The sequence below is a fragment of the Leucopleurus acutus genome (assembly GCF_964270905.1).
Source record: "Leucopleurus acutus genome assembly, chromosome: 9".
Taxonomy (NCBI): Eukaryota; Metazoa; Chordata; class Mammalia; order Artiodactyla; family Delphinidae; genus Leucopleurus; species Leucopleurus acutus.
The window spans coordinates 6,092,809-6,112,770 of record NC_139144.1 but is presented as its reverse complement, the minus strand read 5'-3'; the positions used below and the strand labels follow the sequence as shown (position 1 = coordinate 6,112,770).

The following is a 19,962-nucleotide window of genomic DNA, read 5'->3' as shown; positions in this document are numbered from 1 at the left end:
CCTCGAGGAGTTAGGATTGTCACACACTGGTTTAGGATCATCTCAGGGATTGCTAGGTACTCAGGAACAAAATAAAATTATAAACACAACATGCCACGTGTATCGGACATGGTATCACACACGTGTAAATGGCTTTTCATAAAAGAATTAGTACTCATTAGAGGACCAAAGGATCATTTTAGACATTGCCCATTTCAAACATTGCCTTATCAATCAAGCTGCTTTGTACCAAAATGAGCATACTTCAAAAAAAAAAGTATGAAATATTTGCCGTAATCCATCCATTTCAACAAGTCACACTGGTCGGCGATGGTGCCTAGGTTTCTGCCTCAGCCTTGTCCACAGACGCAGGTTACTTTTCGATCATCGTGACCATCCTGTGTGGAGTTGCGTGTCTTGATTTCTTCACGTGACATGCCGGCTTAAGCAGCGATCTGTGTTTCCACCTCCATGGCATGGTCATCATAGGATGCAGTGACGGGGGGCACTCCCTGCTGCCGGAAGCTGTAGAGACCTCGCCATGAATACGATGAACATGCTGGTGTTTATGTTTTTCCTTCCATAGCATTATTTTCTTAAGGCAAATTATCAAAAGTGAGGCTAAGGAAACAAAGTTCCTGCAGAGTTAAAGCTATGCTTTTGCTTCTGGATGTACACATTCCCATTGCTTTCCAGTTAACACCAGGAGCAACAAGTTGAGAGTCTCAGATTCATGGAGTTTTCGTCAGTCCGGGGTGATCTTCTTTCTCCAGTGTACGCTTTATGAAATAATATCATCAGTGGAACTTCTAAATTACTTTTTAATTCTTTTTCTTCAAAGGGTGCATTATTTTATTTTAGTTTAGTTTTTATTGAAGTATAGTTGGTTTACCATGTTGTATTAATTTCAGGTATACAACTAAGTGAATATGTATATATATGCATACACGTATATATATGTGTATATATATATTCTTTTTCAGATTCTTTTCCCTTATTGATTGTTACAAAATACTGAGTATAGTTCCCTGTGCTATAGTTTTTAATTCTTATTAATATCATTCTGTTCCCATGGAACAGTGTGATTTTGCATACTTTGAAGGAGAGGCAAATACTTTGAAGGAAAAGTATAGACATAATTTTGTTTGGCTGGACTTTAAACAACTTAAAGTAGGAGGCAGCATTTGAAAAGTGCTCTGTTTTCCATTTCAAACACTGTTTTATAGAGCCCTTTCCATTTCTTTCTCTGCCGTACACTTTATTGAATATTTAAATGAGATTTATTTAAACCACCACATTCCGTGAAAGAGAAAAACACAAGTTTAGTAAATGCATTCAATTAAGTCTTGGGGCAAAAGCAACAGGAAACGCAGCCTTGAGCCTCCTGTGGTCGTTGTTAGTTGGTCCACAGCCACACAGATCTCGGCCAACGCTCTTTGTTTGCCGTGTCAGAGGACATTAGCTGAGACGGGTCTGGAAGCCACTTCCTGGCTCCAAAGGGACACGATCACCAAGTAAGAAAGGCTCATTTATCAGAACACAAACTTTGCTACGTAAGTGAGGATGGTACAAAGCATATTTCAAGCATCATTATCTCGGCCTGATTAGTAATGATGGAAATCGGTCCTCGATTTTAACGGTCAGCGGGAAAGACCTTCAGCTTTCACTGAAGAGTGACAATCACCCCATATGTGTCTCTGTTCTTGGCACAGCAAGAAAACGGAGACAAGAGCCTTTGCAAAGGCTGCTTTCAAATTGCTTTGGCAGCCGTTGTCTTGTGGATGCCGCTGTCCAGGGACACAGATAAGGAAGGTCCAGTTCTCCTTGGGGGGATGGGGGGACATCTCCCTGGATGCCCGGGTGGCAGCACCACGCGGCACCTCTGGATACATACGTGGCCAGCCCTCCCCCGTTCTGGAACCCCTGTGAGCTTGGACTGCGCCATCCTGAGCTCACGCGGTTGCCTCTCTGTGAAGCAGCAATAAGGACCTCACCTGCTTTATATCTGCTTGTGAGGTTTATCATAGGATGATCTGGGCAAAAAAGCCCCAAGTAGGTCCCCGCGTGGGAAGGCTGCATGAGGCACTGGAGGGCACTGTGTGGCCCCTCGCTGTGGGCATTTTCCCCATCCAGTTAAAACCCTGAGGGGCCTGGGGAGGGGGATGGGCTGGGGAGGCTGTCACCAGTGTCACTGCTGCCCTGAGGTTTGCTGTAGTCGTGGTGTTCACTGTGCACCACACACACACACACACACACACACACACACACACCATCTGCGTCCCAGTAGGTCCAAGGGCAGCAGTGGTCCAATGCCTTTGGAACTGCAAGAATTTGACTGTGAGTTGTACCTTCTTCAGATATTTCCAGAAAAGAGTGAATTACATAAATAATGAGATAAACGAATGCTCTCCCTTTCTGCTTGGTCTTCCCTAGAAGTGGAAGAGTTGCTCCAGCCTCACATGAGGATGAAGACCTCTTCATGACCGGCCAGTTCCAGAAAACCCTTGCAGAACTGGACGAAGAGCTGGAAGGTAAGCAGCGCCTGCTCCTGCTTGGACCTTTGCCCCGTGTGGCCGGCACTCTGAGGGTTATCTTCTCTGGCTGAACTTTATGGCCTCACACGGGGAAGATGTCTGCAGAGGGAACGCAGCTCCGTGTGAGGAAGGCCCGGACTGGGGGCTGGGCACACGAGTGAGCACAGCTCCCTGGAGGGGACCTTGCATCTGGGCTGCTGAACAGTCCCGAGGAAACGTCTGTGCAGCTGCTTAAAACCTCCTCTGAGTAATACTGATTTTGCACATTAAAAAGTCTTCCATACACATGAACAGAAAAAAAGTTCTCCAGTCCTCAAATGAGTTAGGGAAACACTGGGTGCCACACAGGCAAACAGGGCTGTTTATTAAACCTCCAACCCTGTTACTTGCTAATATGGGGGCTGACTTTCAAAGGGAAACGCAGAACACAGCGTGTTGACAGGGACCCCTCTTAGAGCGGGGCATCCCACAGCACTGCGATTCTGTGCATATATCGGAGAAATAATAGTGTAAGGCCGAAGCAGATGCAAATCAGCTCAGTAAAAACTGGAAATCTTTCAAACGAAGGCACAGAGTGAAAACCAACTAGGAGGTAGATACTGGCTGTGCCCTCCAAGAAAACAAAACAAGAAGAAGGAGACAGACTCCAGAGCTGGCCCGGAGTTTTGTCTGACTTGCTTTTCAGTGTTCCGTCCTCAGATGGGGCTGACAGGGCTGAGAAACCTTCATCAGCCTTAGCGTGTCCTCTGGCTCTGCCCGCAGGGCTCGCTGCATCCTTTAGGGCTAATTCTGATGGGCTCGAGGCTCAGTCATCTGCCTCTAATAAGCAAAGCAAGATCAAGTTGTCCCATAGACTTTGTGGTGCTCCTGGTGAACAAGAGCAGAAGAAAAGTCAAAACCCCCCAGTCCACCTTCCCACGCTGCCCTGAGGTGGTGTATATGGAGGGCTTGGACTTAGAGATCAGGCTGTAAGTGAAGATACCCGCAAAATGTCGTATGATACCTCAAGGCGTCACAGATCGGCAGACAGGTCCTCTGTTGAGTCATGCAAGCTGAGACTGCTTCCAGGCATGTGTAGATGACAACCCAAGATGACACTTTAAATAACTTACACCAGAGGCGCCCCAGAGAAATCAAAGTCGGGGTGCAATTTCACTGAATAAGGGGCGTAGGAGTTGTCCGAGCGGTGCCCACCCGTGACCTGTGTTGTGCTTCTTTGCAGAAATCGAAGAAAGCTATGAAACCGACTCGAGCTTCCTCACCAACTGCATACACAGCATGTCCGGTCGCTGCCCGCAAGGCACCATCATCCCCGACGGCGATACCGAGGCAATCCCGGTGACATTCATAGGGGAGGTGCTCGATGATCCCGTGGACTCGGTGGCATTTACCAACAGAAACAACAACGCTGGCTCTTTCGATGCTGGGAGCACAGCCAGCAAGAAGGCCCAGCTGCCACCGTGCCAGGCCGAGCACAGCCAGCAGCACGGGCAGAGGCGGGCGGCGGGGCCTGGCTCACCGGCTCCTTCCCAGGACCCTGGGAGAGAAGTCATAGTGGCCTCGACCAGCACCTGGAAGGATGTGACTCCCAGTAAAATGGCGCCCAAGGCAACTTCTGCTTCAGCGCTTCACACGCACGACCTGAATGCGAAGGAGGAACGCAAGGTGGCCGGCTCTGCTCATGGCGGGAGGACCCTGGCCACCAGGAGGGTGAGCGCGCAGCCAGGGAAGGAGAAGGAAGGAGATGATAAAAGTGACGTCTGGACACTACCGCCGTGGTTTCGAGACCAACACCCAGGGGGGAGTTACGGGCTTAAATATGGCCTCACAACGTATAAAATCGTCCCTCCAAAGTCAGAGATGAAATGTTATGACCGGGGGGCATCCCTCTCCACGGGTGCCATCGAGATCGACGAGCTGGGCAACCTGGTGAGTCCCCACACGAACGCCGGCAGGACCATAGTCCCGACGCCGCCCGCTCTGGAAGCAGAAGCCCCGCCCATCGGAAAAGTCAAAGAGTTCTGGAGGTCCGACTCTATAGAAAAACACTCTGGCCGGCCCGCAGAGGGGGCCAAGAGGACCTCTACCCCCACCACGCCCACGAATCCGCAACCTCAAGAAAGCAGACTCAAAGCGGAGCCCGCTTCCCCAGACCCCAAAGCGACATTGCCCCGGCCCCGGTCCCCCAACCCAGAAGATGGGAGACCTCTGGAGGAGGGCAGAAGCTGGCCACTCCCAGCAGCTGCTTGTCCGCTGAAAGTTCCAGCAGCTAACACCGCGGAAGTCCCGTTTCTCAAGCCTCAGAGAAGAACATCCAGCCAGTACGTGGCCTCTGCCATTGCCAAGCGGATAGGGACCCTGAAAGCCCACACTGACGTGGGGAGGAAGCCTGAGAATACTCAGAAGACATGTGAAGAGCCAGACCCACCTGGACGACCTCCCATGGTGAAGGATGGTACCACCCCCAGCCTGTACCCAGAGACAGGTGTGCATCACAGTGGGGACGGATCGGCAGCAGGAGCGCATCCCGGGGGGCAAATCAGCAGCCCTTATGGGAAGCTGTCTACTCAAGACGGTCCCACTGGCGTCCACAGAACTTCCCATGGACCACTCATCACAGCTGCCCAGAGGGGTCAGGCTTCCGTGGGACAGAGCTGTGGTCTCAGTGGAAAGCAAAGCCCAAGGAAACACAGGACCAGCTCGTCATCTGATCCCAAGTGCCAGCCGGCCGGCACGAGCCCCCCACCCGCTCGCTCGGGAGGTGATCCGACTCCAGGCAGTGCCCTGGTGAATGGCTCCAGGTGGGTCTCCGTCCACAAAGAGCCTCTCCACTCTCCGAGAGTGTCTGATACAAGTAGCCACGCTGGACAGGAGCCCCCTGAATGGGAGGAAAAGCCGGGTTTGTCAAGCACAGATGTACCTGAAGCCGATGGTACCCTGCCAGCCAGTATCTTTGGGCCAAAGAAGAAATTCAGACCCGTGGTCCAGAGGCCAGCCCCGAAAGACACATCCCTGCACAGCGCCCTGATGGAGGCCATCCACTCGGCGGGAGGGAAGGACAGGCTTCGCAAGGTGAAGTCATCAGCGGGCTCCTGCCTCAGGGATGGGCCCTTCCCCACAGCCACCCAGACACAGACTTTAAGGTGGCCTCGGAGGAAGAGTGCCGGGCTGGGGATGCGGGTGAATGCACAGGTTTAATTTTACCTGGATTTCTGTCTGCTTGCCTACAGAGTTGTTTGAATAGAACCATTAAGGGGCCAAAACTGATGGGTTTGGGCTCATCCACACTGCCTTTAAGGCTCTTGACTGCCCTGGGGAAAGATGTCGCCAGTACATAGCCCTTGCCTGGTTGCAGGGGAGTGGAGAGGAGGTGGGTGGGGCAGGGGGAATCATCCACAACTGGTCCTTGAGCCTGGAGGGGTAGATGGAGGGTCAGGCTGGGATCCCCGTCACTCTGCGTTTTCAGCAGTGGTGGGCTGTCATTCTCCAGTAACCTTGGGGACAGTTTTACCACACCTGCCCCCACGTAGGCATTTATCATCCTGCAAATGTTATTTAATAGCTACACCAACACTGATGATTGGGAACTGTGTCCTCCATTTTGCCCTTGAAAAAACTGAGGGTCACCCTGCCAGCTAGTGGGGACCCAGGCCCCTCATCCAGGTCTGCAGGACTTCAAGGCACATATCTGCTCAGGAAAGGTAGGACCAGTAACAGGAGGGATAGGACATTCAGGGGCGATCATCCTGTGCTACCCCACATATATCACCTTTGATTTTTGTATAGTGTGAGGTCAATCCAGAATCTCAACCTGATAATTTTACCTTCTAACAGACAGAGACTGTGAAACTGACCCTGTAGGTCTGAACTGATAACTGTGGGTTTTCTCTGCACTACCTTACCGTCAGCATTCCCCCGTCTCCTGAGTGACATGTGTTGACATCGTTAATAAATATTCTAGACTCCAGAACCCGGCTCAGAGGGAGGTCCGAAGAAACCGTCCTACACAGAGACAGACAGCGAGCGCTCAGCCCTGCTGGCAGCCATCCGTGGGCACAGCGGCACCTGCAGCCTGAGGAAGGTAAGAGGGGCCTCCACAGCTGCCCCCCCCCGCCAGTGATCCCGGGGATGCTGCAACAGCCAGGGCAACCCCCGATTTTGTAAGCGAAGCTAAGTCATCATCGGAGTAACCAGACCAACCGCAGGAGAGGCATTGAGGGGCCGCCCCTGCACAGAAACTCTCCCTCTCTCTCCCAAACGTGTAAGTCCTCCCTGCATATCTAGCTCTGTGCACTTCCCCAAATTCCGGGATGCTGAGCCTGGCTTCAGGGCTTAGATCACCCAGCAGTGGGAGGCGGCAGCGTCTCAACTCAGGGATGGAGTCGCTGGTCTGGCACAGCTGCAGGACCACCTGGACTGGAGCTCGGGGACAGAGGGTCATCCAGCTTCCAGAGCCAGAATCCAAGGAAAAGCGGAACGGACACCTTCCCTTCCGTGTTTGGAGGAGGGGTCATCCCCATTGGTTGGTCGTTGGTGTGTGGCCTTGGGGTCTGTCCAGACACGCCACGCTGAGGCAGGAGGGCAGGGGTCTCAGTAGGACCAGACTGACAGTCCTCCTCCCTGCCATCAGTCACTGCCACCACCACCACCCCCGGCCCCCAGGAAAGCCCAGGGATGGGAAGCAGACACGCCCCCTGGGCTGGCTGCACGGTCAGATACCCTGTGCCGCCTCTTGGAAAGGACATTTGGGACACTGTCATTTAACCGTCTCGTTGCTAGGTGACGTCCTCCGCCTCTGAGGAGCTCCAGAGCCTCCGCGATGCCATGCTGTCTGCACATGGGGCAGAACCCCCAGGGCTAGAAGACCTTGGGATCCAGTCCCCACCCGCCCTGCCGCCGCCATCGCCCCCATCCCCTCCAGTCACCCAGGCTCCCACCGCATCCCGGACGGCGTCCAGGTCCAGCTCGGGCCCCCTCAGCAACCCGGTGGACGCCAGGCAGGCCTTGATGGACGCCATCCGCTCAGGCACAGGGGCCGCGCGGTTGAGAAAGGTGAGGATGCGTGACTGCGCGTGCGCGCTCCCGTGGGTGAGAAGACAGGAGAAGAATGCCCCTGCGCAGACGCGCCCTCAGTGTGGTGGGAAGTCACTGCCGAACTCGCTCCTGGGATGCAGGGAGGGCTCCAGTGCACTCCTAACCCCTGGGCGCGTTTCCACCACCCACGGCTGCCTGTGATCCAGGACGGCCACCTGCGACGCATCCTGAAGGGCCTGCACCACACTCATGGCCTTTGGCCGGGGTCCAGGCGACAGCATGATTGGTTAATTAGCTCATCTTTCTCTCTTTCCTTCTTTCTTTCGTAATTTATTTCTTTTGCCAGCATACATTTTGAAAATTATTGCATGTGGCGTCCCTTGGGCAGAGCACACGTTTCTGGTTTTTCTAAAGCTTCTCCTCTATCTGGTCTTATGCTGGTCTGTACATTTATGCCCACCTAGTCCCTGAAAGCAGTGCAATTTGTGGCACCCAAAGTAGGATTCCCAAATTGAAAGGGCCTTTGGGCCGGATGGATTTTGAGATCTCCTTTAACTCCAAAATGATTCTGTGCATGGACTGACCCTCTCTTCCTGCCTGTTTCTAGTGGGTGGAGGAGTTAGGCTAATAATAGGGAAGTGGTGACAGGTATTATTTTCTGAGAGATTATGTCCAGACCCTAAGCTTAAGTTCTCACATGTACCTGAAGAGGTCAGTCCTAAGATTATCCTCATTTTACACAGAAAGTGAATGAGGCTCAGAAAACAGGAGTAACTTGCCCTTGTTCACATAGGGCTGGACCCAGACAGGGGTCAGTCTGGGCACAGAATGTCCACTCTGCACAGCTCTGCAAGAGAGCAGCTGGCCCACGAGACCGCTGGGCCACTTCCACAGAGGGCGGCAGGCTTTGCTGAAGAGGTTTCCCACCCAGGATCCTAGGGCCTAGAAGGTAGTCCTCGCTGAAGCCGGGACGCCCAGCGGTGCCACCCTGGGCAGGAGTGGTCCGAACACCACTGACTGGGAGCGTTCCTGGGGCCACGGCCACGGCTCCCGGGTCAGCCCCAGAGCGTGTCCGTGTGATGGAGAGGTATCAATCTGTGTGCTGTGGCCCCGTCAGGGACCCAAGACATCACGTAGGGAGGATGCTGAGGGCAATTCATCACGGAAAGCACAGCCCAGCCTCAGGATGCTGGGAAAAGAGAATGTGCTTAACCACGTGGCGCTGGATGGCGGCCAGTTTCACACTTTCTCCTCTGGATGGGGGGGGGGGGGCGAGGGGAGGGCAGTTAAAAATTATGGAGGGCTTTTGGGTTTTCTTTACTTGTTTTTTCATTTCTGTAGAATTTATATATTTATGAACTTAGAAACTTTTATTACATAGAATGAGGGAAAGGTGAAGAAATTGGGGTGCATGGCTAAACAAGTGTCCTAATAAATGGACCATGGGGATTCTGATGAAGACAGCTCTGGAATTCAACCCTGAGACAACCTCTTTCCTCCAAGCATATTGCAATATCAATTGAAAGGAAGTGCCTGTCCGCCGGTCAGAACGGCCATCATCAAAAAGTCTACAAATAATAAAAGCTGGAGAAGGTGTGGAGAAAAGGGCACCCTCCTACACTGCTGGTGGGAATGTAAATTGGTGCAGCCACTATGGAGAACAGTACGGAGGTTCCTTAAATGACTAAAAATAGAGTTACCATGTAATCCTGCAATCCCTTTCCTGGGCACATATCTGGAGAAAACTCTAATTTGAGAAGATACGTGCACCCCAGTGTTCATTGCAGCACTACTTACAATAGCCAGGACATGGAAACAACCTAAATGTCCATCGACAGATGAATGGATAAAGAAGATGTGGTACATATATACAATGGAATATTACTCGGCCATAAAAAAGAACAGAATAATGCCATTTGCAGCAACATGGATGGACCTAGAGATTACCATACTGAGTGAAGTAAGTCAGACAGAGAAAGACAAATATCATATGATATCATCTGTATGTGGAATCTGAAAAAAATGATACAAATGAACTTATTTATGAAACAGAAACAGACTCTTGACATAGAAAACAAACTCATGGTACCAAAGGGGAAAGGTTGGGGGAGGATAAATTAGGAATTTAGGATTAACAGATACACACTACTATATATTAAATAGATAATCAACAAGGACCTACTGTATAGCCCAGGGAACTCTACTCAATATCTTGTAATAACCTATAGTGGAAAAGAATCTGAAAAAGAATACCTGTATAGTATAGATGTACATACATCCATATTTAACTGAATCCCTTGGCTGTACTCCTGAAATTAACACAGTATTGTGAATCAACTATAGTTCAGTTTAAAAAAAAAGAAGAAAAAGAAAAAGAAAGGAAGTGTCGGTCGTTCTCAGAGAATCCAAAGCAGCACAGCTGGTTATCAACCTCGATGGTCTGGCTGGTCTGAGGGGACGATTTCGAGTCTCTAAAACACTGTTTCAAAGTGAGAACCACAGGACATCTACATGCTGAGTCAGATTTTTCAGGGCTTTGAGCCTACTCATCTGCAATTTTCTAGTATTTATCAAGTCCCTTTACTTTGAGGTTTGAGATAATTATCCATGTCCTTTGAGCTTTTGATGCAGTTTGAGTAATGCTGACTGTAATTATATGAAGGCTGTACTCATTTCTCGTATACATCATCTCACTGGCTGGTTTTGGGTCATTTCAAATAGCTGTTACTCTGTCCACCTCGCAGGAGTCACGTGGATCAGGGGCCCAGAGAGAAAAGCCTGCCTGGGCTTGCACAACGGGGGAGAGGCCACCACTGCAACCTTGAACCTCAGGCTTTCTCTCTCTTAGAACGTGTGCCCATGCCTTCCAGAAAATAATTTTAAAAAACAAGTTTGGGAACTGTCCAAAGGAGCAGAGGAAGCTGTTTGTGCCACGAGAAAGAAAGTGGGGAGAAACACAAGGACAGTGGTAGGAAGGGCTGGGACCTGCTGGCCAGTGGGTGGCGGAACACAGACTGTGTGTGTGTGTATCCGCACAGCGGGCAGCGCGGCCCTGGCAGTGCCCGCAGGAAAGGTCCAGGGGGGCTGAGGCCAGGCCGTTGCTCATCCGGATCTCAGCTTTGTGGCGGCAGCTTCACATCACAGGTCAAAAGCTCACGTTTGGACTGTTTCTTGGATTAATCTAAGTGTTGGGACCTGCGTTACCCATCCTGGCAACGGTGAGGCAGTGAGTCTGGAGCGTCTGAGGTTTCGATGCCCTTGGGCTGTATGCTGGGCCTGAGTGAGCATGATGAGCGTGACCTGGGAGACCCTGTCCCTTTGTCTACCCAATGCACCACATCTTACCTAGAGGCCTAAGGGCTGAGCGACAGGACTGTGTCACTGCTCTACACAGCGACCCAGACCCCCTCCCCTCTCCCCTGCTTACACTCTGCGTCTCAGGGCCACGTAAAACCTGCCGAAGGACATGTGACCTCGGAGGCCAGGACCTGGACCTTCCACCCAGAAGCCTCAGCTCAGCCTCCATCAGGGACACCCAGGTGCGGCCAGGCCAGCGTCACCTGGAACCTGGAGGTGTGCACCTGACCTCGTTTTCGACTGCCTCGCCCTCCCTATTGGTGTGGAACAGCAGACCTGTGACACCAGGGGACACACGTGCGATCCAGGTGACCAGGGCCAACTGTACCTTCTAGTCTAGTTGGGCGGCCCTTGTCTGCGGGGCCCTGGCCGTGGATGTCTCCGTGGCTTCGCAGCAGATGCAGTTTGGGGTGTGTTACGGCGTTTGCACCTCGAGTCGCTTGAGCTCTGCCTCTTTAGCTTTCTTTCACCTCTTGGGCTTTTAAAGTTGCATCACCTCAAGGAAAGGGAGCTAAGTGTGGGACTCCTGGATCCCAGCAGTGTGGGCTGCGCTGTCTGTGGATTCTCACTACGAGCAGAGGCTCCTTCATCCTTGCTGTTCAGTGACGCTCCGGGATGCGTGTAGCCAGGATAGCGTCCCAGACGGCGGGGTGTTCCCGGCTCTCCCGGGTGGCATGAGGGGCTGCAGTGCGTGAGTCCTCCAGGCATCTTCCTCCAGGAGAAGCAGGGCGTCCGGCTGTCCCGGGAGAGCTGGCAGAGGTGAGGGACTCTCACTGCTAAGGCGGGCAGTTACTCACCCTTCGCTGAACACACACGTTTTGCGTCGGTGACGATGCTGCTTATGATAAAAGACCAGAGGGTCGATTTGATGTAGGAGGAATCATCACCTTAAAAGTGAGTTGCGGGCTTCCCTGGTGGCGCAGTGGTTGAGAGCCCGCCTGCCGATGCAGGGGACGCGGGTTCGTGCCCCGGTCTGGGAAGATCCCACGTGCCGCGGAGCGGCTGGGCCCGTGAGCCATGGCTGCTGAGCCTGCGCGTCCGGAGCCAGTGCTCCGCAACTGGGGAGGCCACAACAGTGAGAGACCCGCATACAGCCCCCCCCCAAAAAAAAAAAAAAAGTGAGTTGGCCGCTTTTCAGGGCGATTGGAAGTCTGTTTGCCTCCCTCCACAGTGTGAATTGAACACCCCGCCTCTGTGTTTGCGGTTGTCAGAGACGTTGCCCACTCTGTGTCTTCCGTCCAGCCCCAGATAACAGCGTCCTCAGCTCTGCTCTGTCTGCTGCCCCTTCCGCAGTGGACACTGCCCTCGCTTGCTGGAGGCAGGGCTCAAACGGACCCCAGAATCCGCTTCCGCCTTCCACTCCATCCTGCATTCTTATTCATGGTGAAACTGTGTGCGTTGGACAGCCTTTGTCGGTCTGTTTTAAATGCATTGTTTCACAGGGCCTGGAATGGACACCAAGTGCCCTTTTAATCCGTGTTTATATTTAACACATTCACACGTCCAGCCATTCATTTCGCAAGCATTTCCTGAGAACCCACCAGGGTCCAGGGACTGTAGGAGCTGCTTGAGATGGAGAGATGAATGAAGCATTGTCTGTGCCCCCTGGGGACTCTCAGCCAGGAGAGGAGAAGGGATTGGGGCTTTGTCCTTGGCCTTAGGGACATCTCACAAAGTTAGGGACCTGGCGAAAGCCCCAAGACCTTTTCCTCATGTGCCCTAGCTTCGCTCCAAGGAGGGCAGAGAGCAAGCGTCTCCTCTGTCCAGACCTTCCTGGACTGAAAGTCTGCAGCCTCCATTCCACAGATGGGAAAGTGGGGCACAGATGTCCTGAGGGCCTCGTCCTGGCCTTAGCTAGGTCAGTGCCGCCGCCCAGCCAGACTCCGCGTCAGCCCGGCACGGGCGGACGCCTCTGGGAAATGCCTCATTAAGCCCCATGGTGGGCACGCCGCGGCTGGGCCTTCCCAGGTGTACGTTTTCCCACCACAGGAATCAACTGATTCAGATCACACGTGTGTCCTGGCGCTTGGCCTTGGCAGGAGACCCTGTGAGAAGTGATTAGACATGTGACACCATCGCCATCAAAGCCCAGGGAGCCCCTGAGCCAGGACAGAAAAGAGTTGCAGCAGCAACTCTAGGCCATGCTGGGCTCGGCAACGCACAGTGTAGACCTTTGATGTGTTTCAGTGAAGTTGGGAGAGTTCAGAGGCACAGACAGGTTATTTCTGTCTTTGCTGCCCTGTGACCATCCTGCCTATACAGACCTTCCATGTGACCTGTTTTTCCTGCAGGTGGAACCCAGGGATGCCTGTCACCACTGCAGTGACCCCTCAGGGCCCTCATGGGTGCGGTTCCCTATTCCTGGAAGGAAAACGTTTCACCTCCTAGTGTTACCAGCTAATCCCCAGTCGTCCTGCATGTTCCTGGATTAACCTCAAGCCCCCAGAAAGTCTCCCCCAGCCCCCAGGCTGGAGGAGGTTCCCCAACAGAGCATCACCTCATTTTCCCCCATAACCACATCGCAGCCTAATTTCAGCAGTGATCTGTGTAACTCCTGTGTGAGCTTGCCCTCCTGCCACACCGTGAGCTCCAGCAGGTCCCAGCGCCTTGCACAGCCCCAGACACAGAGTGGGTGCTCAGTAACTATCTTTTGGGGGAAGGGAGAGAGGGCGCCCATTCTTTGCCACCATATTGCCTGGCTCTCCAGACCAGTGGCCGAGTGCAACTTGGGGTCCCTGTGCTCAGAACTCGTCTATTTCATAATCGTGATAAACTTGCCAAGAATCCACTTCACACCGTAAGAAACCACCTTCTTTTCCTTTGCAGAATAAGGTAAGTTCCAGACATCTCCAGTCTTCTGCCAACGGTCCCACTCCCGTTCTGCAAAGCTGGCTGACAGCTGCATGGCTGGGTCCCCTGGGAGTCCGTTAGCCCCCCACCCCCACCCCACCAGGAACTCATCTGTCTGGGTGGAAAAAAGGGACCTGAAACAGAGAATCCTGTCGCTCCCTGACAACTTCTTTCCTTCCCCTGGACACCAGCCCTCTGTCACCACTGTTCATTTTACCTTTTTCCATATAAACATCATTTTCCTTGGCAGGTGAGGAAACAGAATTAAACTTGGATATTTTTACAGCTTTCTGACTTGGCCTCAAACTGCAAGCTTTGTCCCTTCATTGATTTTCTTCTTGTCCAACCAAAATAAGAAAGAATCTTTCAGGAAGCTTGAAACCTTTGGGATGCCAGGAACCCTTCCAGTGTTTTTCTTCCAAGCTGCGCCTTGCAGCACGCCCTCCTCCCCCGGGGGGCGCCCTCTGTCCTCCTTGCCCACCTGAATTTGGTCACACCCATCCCGGGGCAGGTCCACGGGTCCCTTACCAGTGTGGCTTTAAGCTTGGGTTGACACTAATGGCCATCAGTGTGGTTTATGCTACCTTGTGGCCAATTCCATCACCAAGCTGTCTTTGTTGAATTGTCCAAGTCAGAGCTTTTTAAGGCTGTCCTTCTTCAGTTTCCTTCTTGACACCAAAGTTTAGGAGTTCTCCTTTTCCTTCCTAGATATTTTCTTAGTTTACTGAGAACTCTTACAATCTGCATGCAGCCATCGTTGTTGCTATTAGTGGTGATGAGAGCACCTTCTAGGTCTCAACCAGCCAGGGATTCAAATAGCCCCCAGCCCGGGTCTTCTGCACCAGCGACACTCAGGCTAGTGTGAAGCAGGCTCACTGCCAGGAGAGCAGGTGATGTCCAGCCCCTGCTTCCTTCACTCGCCTGCCCTGTAGCTCCCCTCACTGGGTCACAGTCCCACCTACTACCCCTCTGTGTCCTGGGAAGTTTACCTTAGCAACTTGGAACCGCCTTCGGAAAGTGGCTTCTCCCAGTCGGGCCAGGCTTTAGGTGACCGAGGCGTGCAGGATGTCTCCTGCCTCACCCCCAAACCTCTGTTCAGTTATCTCATCCCGGCCACCAGGACGCTGGTGCTGGGATGAGACGAAGTGATGGTGGTGCTGGTGACAACGCAATGAGGTATACCTCGAGCCTCACCGGGTGGGTCTGTAGTGCAAATACCATCATCCCCATTTACCGGGGAAGGAGGGGGCACCCCCTGCCTGAGACTCGCCCAGCCCAGATGCAAAGTCAGTGTATCCATACAATGAATTACTACCCAGCAATGAAAGGAATGTACACGCAACAACATCGATGAATCGCAAAATAATTATGCTGAGTGAAAGAAGCCAGGCCAAAAATAAATAAATATATGTCAAAACATGTCAAGTTTTACACTTTAAATGTGTGCAGTTTATCATATATCAATTAATTTGTTAAAACAATAACAGTAAAGATACCTTTTAAAAATCCCTCCCCCTCCCATGGACCCGACCCCACCACTGCCTAGCTCTGCTTCCCTTCACTGTAGCTTCCAGATGTCCTGCCCACTTGTGCTGCTCCGTTTCCCCAGCACCCATCCCCCGCCGGCCTCCTCCTGGCCGCTCTCAGAACCGCCCTCGTCAAGGTCACAATGCTGCTAGTACCCTTGGATGCAAGAATAGCGCCCTTTATTCTCCTGACCCTTTTCAAAGGTCAGGAAATGGGATAAACGTACTGTTAACAGGATGCTGGCTGCATTTTCCAATAACAGGCTCAATCTGTTCTGCTCTGCCCAACACACACACTCTTCTCCCCGTGTCTTGGACATTCTGTAGCAAACTGATTTTGCTTTTCCAAACTGACAATTAAAATCTTTGTTTTGAAGTTAGAGGTGGCTCACTTCTCAAGGTGTCTAGGGTTTGAAGAAAAACCCATTGAAAACGTAACTAACATAATGTTTAAACATAAGCTCATCTGTGTTTCCCACCCTTGGGGCCCCCTGGTTCCCGTTGCACTGTTTGCTGTCACCACGTGCATCCTTGTGGACGCGCACTCCCCGCGGCTCGGCAAGCGCGCTGCACGTTTCCCCTGCCCCTCTGGCCACGTTCTGAGTCTCCTCTGCCCAAGGCTGCATGCGGCCCTGGAGAGAGTCCCAAGACCCCTCGTCTTCCAAATCTCCTCACTCTCCCAGGCAGACCCTTCACCATCCAGACCGCTGGCCCCCGATCCCACCCCCATCCTAAGCTGCCCTGTGCATCGGACACGAATCTTCAGTGCCCTCCTTGACGTCCACCGTGTGTGTCCCATGGGCTCCATCCAAATCAGCAGGTCCAGTCTCCTCCCTCCACATCTCATCTGTCCCGTTTCATTTCTCAGCTGGTGTGGACGCCGCTGCAGCCGAGGAGACACTGATGGGCCAGTGTGTTCATAAGAGAGGAGCGGGTGGAACCCTGCAGTCGTGGTCATGGCCTGGGGCCATGTTCTCTTCTCAGATGAGCCCGCTGGGACCGCTATTTACTAGTATTTGGTCCAGGCCGAGACAGCACTCTACACCCCGGTTCTCCCATCTTTATATTGGAGGCAGTACCCACAGTGATAACAATGGCAATAACGTGTCAGGGATTGAGTTGAGCTGAAGTTTTAATGAGATGAGATTCATGGAGGGCTCGAAATGGTGCCTGACACGCTGTGAGTGCACAGGAAATATTCCAGGTGGTGTGTGTTGTTGGCATTATAAGAAATCTGCTTGGGTCCTTGGATGTTCGCTCTGATAACGCACTGAGAAGTAGGACGAGATGCCCAGCTCCCAGCGCCGTTCCAGTTTGAATGTGCTGAGCTCGGTGGAGCCACGGTGAGAAATCCAGTGCTCCTTTCACATGGTTTCACGTGAATCTGTCGCTTTTCTTAAAAATGCTGTTCACCTTGGCCTTCAGAGGCATGGAACTGTTTCCTTCAAGATTCTGCAGTCACATTTTCTGCACTTGGGCATCCCAGGAGCGTGCAGGGCTGGGCTCAGGGTGGCAGGGTGAGCTCGCGCATCGAGTGGGCTGGGAACGTGTGGGTTTGCAGTCGCCCCTTGGAGCCGCCCCCACTCACTGGCACCCAGCAAGTCCTGCGCCCGGGGACGGGATGGGGATGGATGCCGGGGTTCCCGCCCCAGAGTCCCCACACCAGCAGTGACAGACACAGCTGCTGGGAGACCACGGCGGGCGAGGGGGCGACCGGATCTGCCCACCCAGGACTGGAAGCAGGAATGCCTTCGGCCAAAAGATGGTCTGAACGCTTCTTGAAGAAGGAGTTCTCGTTTTCCAGCAGGAAAGGGGCATCCCCGAAGGAGAAACCCCCACATGCAGAGACCAGCCCAGAAGAGGGACGGACCCCTAACAGACGCAGAGACTGGGAGGGAGCTCAGAGAAGGCGGGGGCTGGGGCCGGCTGACGGCTCTGGGAGAAGCTCAGGGACCTGCAGACACATCTTAGACCCTCCAGCAGTTTCCGATGTTTTTTCCTGAAGCCTGTAGCCAGTCACTGAAAGCATTCAGGCATGTTGTTTGTGTTTCTGAGAGTTTTCTCCTTGGGGCTAAACGTTTGATGGGTACAGCGTAAACACTCATTGTGTTGGGAAAGGAATATTGCAAGGAGGGGTTGGCACACAGGTCCTCAGCGCCCGGATACCTGCACCCTGGGCTCCGCCTCACAACCTGAGTAACTGTGGTTCTTTCTTCACTGCAGGTGCCCTTGCTCGTGTGAATCAACAACAGGATGCGATCGTGGCAGAAACCCCCCTGCAGGATGCTCACCCCTCACGAGCACCACCCAGCAAGGAATATAGGGGTCTGGTGGCTTCCTGGTCTCCAGGCCAAAACTCGCCTCGTTGACTCTCAGTCTATATCACGGTTCAAAGGGACGGGGATGCCACTCTGCCACGTGGCTTGTGCCAAGGAAATGTATTTGCCTCTGAATATTTAAAGTTGCCAATAAACTGTTCTTGTTGGCAGGTTAATGGGACTATAAACGCTGGAGCCCAACACACTTAATTACATTGATAGACAAAGTGGAAAGAATCATGCCTTAGACCGATTTTGGACCTTGGAGACTTACCACATGTAGACGGTTAAAACCATTTAGTTGTTGAAAATCTTTCTGAATTCTAGGGAAAATATATAAATCAATTGAAACAATCTGAATGTCATACGCTACTTGATGTAAGAAAAAAGAGTTGGGAGGCTTTTTCAAAGGTGACTTCGCTGAGTAATGAAAGTATTGGATCCTTATTCCTCAAACATTTGGGGTGAAAACCTCATGGAGGGTGGCAGACCACGGTCTGTCCAGCTAAAGCTATTAAAAATCAACCATGATCGCCCAGAATAACAATCAAACGTGACGTATGAACATGGCAGGTCTGAGTTCTCCTGGGGTGTTGGCTGAGATCAGAAGGACGTTGGAGGGGATGGCAGTGCCCACTTGGGATGCTGTCCCCCGGCGGGCTGTGATGTAGCGCAGCCCTCCCCGACCGAGGACTGAGCACGGAGCCCGGAGGCTGCCCTAGGAGCCTTAGAAATCCTCCGCGGGGCAGAAGCGTGGATGCCGGGTCCGGATCAGATCAAAATCGTGCTGGTGTTTCACAGTGCGGGTTTGGTCTCCATGCTTGTGCCCGGCAGGTGAATGGCCGCTGTGGACCGCGTGGCAGCCTTCTCATAGCACACAGCACCCAGTCTCTGGTATTTATCTCAGAGGCCAACTACGGCTGTAGGAAAAGCTCTTTAAGAGATGACTAGAAATCAAGAGGAATTCCTGAAATAAAATTTCTGTCTTAATGAAGCAACAGATATGGCGGGATCCTTCGAACGTTTCACGATTTCAGAGCCGGGCGTCACGTAGGACGGAAACTGCTCTGCGTTGTCTGATGAATGCCACTCACCTTCCCCAGGGCGGCCAGGGCATCCAGCCAATCGCTCTCACACCACACTGTCTCTACTGTTGGTCTTTTAGTGCCACAAATAAAAGAAAATGAAAGTGTAGCCTTCGTGTGGATTTCATGACTTCAGACCCCAGTTTGTTTAGGTACCCTATGCCCAAAATAGAAAGGAAACATTCGTTTATTCAATTGGTACTTAGGACTGCTTGCTACCCTCTCCCGGGCACTTGTTACAGCAGATGCCAAAACAGACGGGAATCCCTGCCTTCGTGGCATTTAAATCTTAGTGGAGGAGACAGACCATAAGCGAAATAAGTGAATAATATACCGAGTATACTTAGGTGCTGGTAAGTGATTAGGAGAAAAACATGAAAAGGGATGAAGCCTAAATAGGGAGATGAAGAAAGGCCTCTTGCTACAGAGGCATTTTAGTAAAAACCTGGAGGAAAGGAGAGGGCCAAGCATGGGCGGACGCCTAGCTGGCAGGGAAGAGAGAAGGTACCAAGGTCCTGAGGCAGGATTTTGCCTGCAGTGCTGGCGGAATGAGAGGAGGCTAGTGTAGACGTGTGTGTGTGTGAGTGGGGTCCGTACAGTTTCCCTGGCCTCTGGCCCCCGGTTCTCACACACGACTTGGTGCCCCGTCGCCCAGAGCAGCCTTGTTCCCCAGCAGACCAGGAGAGCAGCAGATGTGAGGGGAGCAGATGCGCGCCCTGAGGACGAGAAGGGCGGCCCCTTGAGTGCACAGCCACCTCAAATTGCTCACAAGGCGGGGGACCAACCTGACACTAAATGTACACCTTGTTGCGTTATGTTATGTTCTGCATCCCGCACTGGGTTTGGGCTGCGCGTGAGGGATGGGGCAGCCTTCTGCATCGTGCTTTTGCCTTTTTGCGGAGTGTTTCCCAGTTGTGCTTGGCGGTTCTCAGGTTCCATGGTGGTGAGGCACCATTTTCCAGACGAGGATACTGGGTCCAGGAAGACTAAGCACCTGATGAAGCAGCTTCATCGCGTTATCCTCGTTCTTAAGTCAGTGCTTCTAGGACCCCTGTTCCTGCAGAATTAAATCTGAACTCCTGAGCCTGTAAGCCCCCCTCGCCAATCCGAGGCCTCAGCCTCAGCTCTCACCCACATGGAACCACCACCAGGGCACTGATGCATCCCGAGGGCGCATGGCACGCCCCTCACCCCTCGCGCACTTCCCCTGCCAGAAATGTGCAGCTCCCCTCACCGCGCACCCCACCAACTGGGAAACCCAGCCCTGTGCTCACGACGC

General features: G+C 52.6%; 1 protein-coding gene across 2 annotated transcripts in view; it reads left to right on the top strand.

The window, feature by feature from the left end:
- COBL (cordon-bleu WH2 repeat protein) overlaps positions 1-18,792 on the top strand; it is a 259,101-nt gene extending 240,309 nt beyond the window's left edge. For both annotated transcript variants that reach the window (XM_082846931.1, XM_082846930.1), the window contains 5 exons: positions 2,413-2,510; positions 3,736-5,585; positions 6,475-6,594; positions 7,293-7,565; positions 17,504-18,792. In XM_082846931.1, the coding sequence (XP_082703057.1) occupies positions 2,413-2,510; positions 3,736-5,585; positions 6,475-6,594; positions 7,293-7,565; positions 17,504-17,521 (2,359 nt within the window). In that variant the 3' untranslated portion in view covers positions 17,522-18,792. The remainder of the gene's footprint in view (positions 1-2,412; positions 2,511-3,735; positions 5,586-6,474; positions 6,595-7,292; positions 7,566-17,503) is intronic.
- Positions 18,793-19,962: the final 1,170 nt, after the last annotated feature.